Consider the following 5,389-nt stretch of genomic DNA (forward strand, 5'->3'; position numbering starts at 1 on the left):
TGCTAAAGGATGATTTTGGGTCAAAATATGCTAATGATGAGAGAGCGCGTGCGTGAGACATACATTGTGTTTACATTTGAGACGAAACCTATGTATGTGTGTGTGTGTGTGTGTGTGTGGGGGGGGGGGGGGGTTAAACTAATAGATTCTGCCATGTTTGAGGGCCAAAACTCCAGCGGCGTTTCTGTCCAACCCTCCTCATCCCCAACCTGCAAATATTCCCCTCAATTGGTGTTTTAATAAATACTTTATTGTCTCTTAAATCATGATTTCTGGGTTTAGAAGCGCACTCTGTTCCTACCTCAAGGGAATTACCAAGTTAATAGATACCTGCAGCAAATTAGCCTTTCATACTTTTTAAGACTTTCGTGGTTGTAGTGGGTTAACAAAAAAGAAGGAAAAGGATGTTTTGCGTGCAAGATTAATTCTTTCTCAAAAAAGCACGTACCTGTCAGAGAGGGAGGAAAAAAGAAGACGTGTGTGTGTGTGTGCGTGTGTGTGTGTGTGCGTGTGTGTGTCTGTGTGTGTGTGTGTGTGTGTGTGGCAGCAGCAGAAGACCACGCCTCCCCGTAAAAGAAGCCTTATAAAAGTCTCCGTCTGTGTTGATACTCACATCCTGAATCCTGGAACAAGCTGAATCAGACCGAGGCTCTATGGACACAGAGAGCAGCGTCTGTTCCAGTGTGGAGTTCTAAGTCCAACTTTTTTTTTCTTTTTTCAAAACAAACGTCTATCATGGCTTTAGTTGAAGCTCTGACGCCTTCTATGTTCCAGAGCACCAAAACGATGAGCGATGTAAGTAACTTTCATTTTCCATGATAGTTGTTATTTATCTCCAAGTAGGGTGTTGTTTATTTTGTTGTTTTTCCTAACGTCATTGTCCCTTTTTGTGCAGCTTTGTAATCTGGATGAGTGTGCGCGCAGCGACGCAACAGGGGGCCAAAGCGGCTCGCGCATCGAGCTGGAGTTCAGCATCGTCCAGTCTCCTTGTCTGCCCCCAAGAGAGGAAGACGAGCTTGGAAAATTTGTGGACCTTGAGTTCATTTTATCCAACACGATCGGAGCTGATGTCGTTAACAGTGACTGTGGGAGCATTTCACCCCCGCAGCAGCAGCAGCAGTGCGCGTACTCCCTCCCGGAGTCTCCAGACAGCTGCAGCGGTTGCGTGCCAGACTCAACAGAACAACCGTCTACTCACCTGACTCCTCAGAGCTATCATGGCTTCACTGGAACGAGCCCGGTGCGCAGCCTGATGGCGGAGCTTCTCACGCCTGAGATGAGTTATCCAGAAGGGAGCTCACCGGACCGGCCGGGCGAGTACACCGAGCTTCGGGCTTTAAATTCGGTTGCATCTGGTCCATCTCCGCCCCCCCTTGGATATAAAGTTAAAACCGAGCCGGGGGTTCAGTCTTGTATGATAGCGGCTGGAGGGGACTTTTCTGAACAAGTGTTTGACAAACAACAAATGCGCTCAGTGCACCCAGCTGCGTTTGCGCACCAACGCGGTGTTCCAGGTGCTTTGCAGGGCTTTGGAGCTCACACTATCCACCAGGGACGCGCAGGCTGCAGCATGCCGCAAATGAACATGAGCTCCCATCACCACCAGCATCCCAATCACCTGCCTAACCAGTACCTGAACGCGCCGTACCACCCTCAGTACGCGCACCCAGGAGCGCCACAGTTCCAGGGACAGTACAGCGTGCACAGGGAGTCGCTGCACGTTCAACATCATCCTGCTAACATGCAGGGAATGATGCTCACCCCTCCGTCATCACCACTGCTGGAGTTTTACGCGCACGAGGAGGCGGGGTGCATCAAGCAGAAGCGAGGGCGCAAGCCGTGGACCAGAAAACGCGCAGCCACGCACAACTGCGAGTTCCCTGGCTGCGGGAAGACCTACACCAAAAGCTCCCATCTTAAAGCCCACATGAGGACCCACACAGGTGAGAATATTCTCTTAACCTGTCGCTGACAACAACCAGCAGCTGTAAAACAGGAAAAGAGTAACATAATTCATTTTCTATTTGTTTATTAGGTGAAAAGCCTTATCATTGTAACTGGGAAGGCTGTGGCTGGAAGTTCGCCAGGTCAGACGAGCTGACGCGTCACTTCAGGAAGCACACCGGGCACAGACCGTTTCAGTGTCACCTCTGTGAGCGAGCCTTCTCCCGCTCAGACCACCTGGCGCTCCACATGAAGAGGCACATGTAGGCCTCTCCAGACTCTATCCACCATGGGATCACTGACTCAGCTCCTCTCCGCTGGACTGTCGTCTGTATTTTTGTACAAAATAATGGGAAACAGGTTATATAGAAGTGCCTCACTCCCCACCAACTAAAGTGCCTCTTATGTTTTTTTTTAATTTGTATAAATTTGTCCAAAAAAAAAAAAGGAAAACACTGGCTAAGTTATAGTAGTTTAGTATTTAAGACATATTTTCATCCTGTCATTTTAATAAGTTATTGACTGTTGGTGAGTGCCTTGCTTGTTTGCGGCTGTGGGCAGGACCCAGAATCCTCTACATGAATGTATTTCTCAAGGTTTGTGATTTTACATTTTACAGATCAGCGTTTCACTGATTCAGTCATTCGTCTGCTCTGTTTTCGTCATGTAGAAAACACGACATATATATTTGCTATGCATTGGGCAACTTGTTTCAGAGATGCCAACAAATTCAGGTACTAAAACTCCTTTTGTCACTGCCAGAATTTATATATGAGTTGGTTTATATATTCACAGCTCATTTTGTATGGTTGCAGATGTAAACATGGATTTATTTTTTTTATTTTTTGAGAGAATCTTTTTTTAAAGATTGAAGAGTCCACCGTTGCTAAGGGTTAAACTGCTTTACTTGAAACTGAACTGTATACTTGTTCACTTCTGATGAAATGCAACAGTTTTATATAAACATGCTCAACGGCTCAAAAATAAAAGTACTTATGTTTCACTTTATGCTTGTGTCAGTGCTTTTTGCTCAAACCATGAAGTTTTCATCTACCTTTTATACCATCTTTGTTTAAAGCTGTTCCAGCTCTGGAGGTTCATTATCCTGCTTGTTTTAGCGTTTTCTCTGTTTTAAAGTCAAACAACAAACGTCTGCGTCAACACTGTCAACAGATTGTAAAAGCAAGGAAAGCTCTTAGTCTCATCAAGACTTTGTAGGTTTATGCAACACTGCCCCCTGTTGTGATTTCATATTTAATATTCTTAAAAGCTCAAAGATGTAGGCCTACAAGTGCACTAAAAACAGTTACTGAACACTTCAAAGGTCTAAAATATTGTTACACAATAACGTTTTTAAGGTTAGGATAAATGGAGAAGTCGAGACTTGATGTTTTAATGTTGGCACAAAAGACCTAACACTGAAGATGAAAAAAAAACAAAGCATATTCTTGATTTTGCAATTTATGTTTTAACTTATGAACATCACACTGAGAAATTAAAAAGCAATTATTTACAGCCTAATAATGAGTGAACCTGAACATAAATGCGTTCAGTTTGTTGAATTTTTAACTGTTAGGGATTTTATCACCCAATACCTGCAGTCGAAGAGAAGAGACAATGAACCACAGATCTGCTCACAAAGTGAAACTCACAAAACTGCAAGGAGATGCTGCCCTGAGAGCTTTATTTATACAAGAACAGAGCGATAAGACAGTGTGTGTGTGTGTGTGTGTGTGTGTGTGTGTGTGTGTGTGTGTGTGTGTGTGTGTGTAAGGAAGAGGTCACAGTGTCTGACTTTACCTTGTTTTAATGTCTCATTTGAGCAAACAGTTCAATTTTTTGTTTAAATATGTAGAAAAATTCCTAAATTTCAAGACAAATGTAAAAAAAGAAAATCACAGTCTGATTGGAAAAAAATTAAAAACCTACATGAAAAAAAAATTGAGCTAATTGATTGATCTGCTTTGCACTCAGGACCCTATAAGAGCACCTGCACACATTCTGGTGGTGATGAGCTACAGTGTACCTTTAGCTGCCCTGACTGAGGCGAGGCTGCCGGTCCCTCTGGCCACCACGTCAGGTCAGGGAGGTTAAATGTCTTGCTCATGGACACAACAGCAGCCTTTTTAGGCAGGTGCTGGGATCAAACCTGCAGCCTTCCAAGTACAAGATAGCCCACTCTCCCTCTTGAACGTCTGCTGCCCCGTATGGAGACATCCTGAAAGCCTTGAATGACAGGTGATGAAAAACAAAATGTTGAGAAGCAACAGACACAACGTGATTGCATGTAAAATGTGAACTTAAATAAATCCACGTGGGTTGGTTTATTAACATGTCAGAGAACAACGTGTTATTGAAGTAGGGGCAAATTGCTGCAGAAATCGATTAATCTCTAAAGGACGTCCCTGTCCTCCCAGGTGAAGCCTGGGTACCACAATTAATATGACACACCAGCTGTTGTGGCAGCTGTGACTTCCTTCTGTGGCAATACGAGTGGTAGGACCTATAGGAAAATTAAAATCTACCGTGCCAAAGCTTAAGACTGGTTCACTGATAAAACCATAGGAGTAAAAGGAGGTGTAAAAGTTAAAATATTAAATATGTAAAAGGTTCTAAACAAGGCAAGCAGTGCAACCACAAAAGCAAATTAAAAGGGCATTTATTCCCAAACTCAGCTCATGATGCCACAATGAGCTCTCAAGTCAGTCTGCGCAGGGCCTCAGGGGACAAAGCAGACCAGTCCGGCCCTGCTGAGCTCTCGACAGGGAAGCCTTCACGACCCTGCCCTCCTGCGGTGCGCGTCGTCCTCGGGGAGCCACAGGATCACTGCACGGTGGATCCAATCCTCCTCCTCGGCCCGGCCACCGTGGGCACACAAAAACTCCGGCACCAGACCACGCACAGAGCAACAGCAACTCCAAACACTGCCAGGCACTGATCAATTACTTACACGTGGGGGCAGAGCAACTCTGCCCGGTGGCGTGTCCAGATCTTTTAAAATGGGGTGGCCCAGGTGAGGCAACACTTTGTGCATGGGTGGCACCAATGGTTATGCTATTTTTGTTTTACCCCCAAGCCTTTCTTGGACAATGAAAAGCCTATTTAAAGGTAAATTAGTGTGGTGGCACCTGGGGTGGACAAGGGTGGCATGTGCTGCCCCAGGCCACTCCCTGGACACGCCCCTGACTCTGCCCGCCTGCTTCTCTGCCCGCGGATCTCCCTCCGCTGCTGCTGCTGGTGAACCCCCTCCTCGGTCCAAGACCCCGAGCTGAGTGAGCTGCACCTGCACGCGCGCCGCACATGTGCGGCGAGAGAGACACCCACGCTCCTCCGCACTCGGCCGCCGTCCATCCTCCAGGACTGTGCTCCAGGTGCTCCTCTGTACACAATTAAAAACATGCAAAATAGAATAAAAACAAGTAAAACATGCAAACAAATAAGAACA

The 5,389-nt window shown here is 45.8% G+C and overlaps 1 protein-coding gene across 1 annotated transcript; it reads left to right on the forward strand.

The window, feature by feature from the left end:
- Positions 1-617: 617 nt before the first annotated feature.
- On the forward strand, positions 618-2,952 carry klf17 (Kruppel like factor 17). The gene is made up of 3 exons (XM_015957344.3): positions 618-795; positions 896-1,943; positions 2,036-2,952. The coding sequence occupies exons 1-3, from the start codon at positions 736-738 to the stop codon at positions 2,209-2,211; spliced, it is 1,284 nt and encodes a 427-aa protein (XP_015812830.1). The 5' UTR covers positions 618-735; the 3' UTR covers positions 2,212-2,952.
- The last annotated feature ends 2,437 nt before the right edge of the window (positions 2,953-5,389 follow it).

Source organism: Nothobranchius furzeri, chromosome 11, assembly GCF_043380555.1.
Source record: "Nothobranchius furzeri strain GRZ-AD chromosome 11, NfurGRZ-RIMD1, whole genome shotgun sequence".
In the NCBI taxonomy this organism is placed as follows: Eukaryota; Metazoa; Chordata; class Actinopteri; order Cyprinodontiformes; family Nothobranchiidae; genus Nothobranchius; species Nothobranchius furzeri.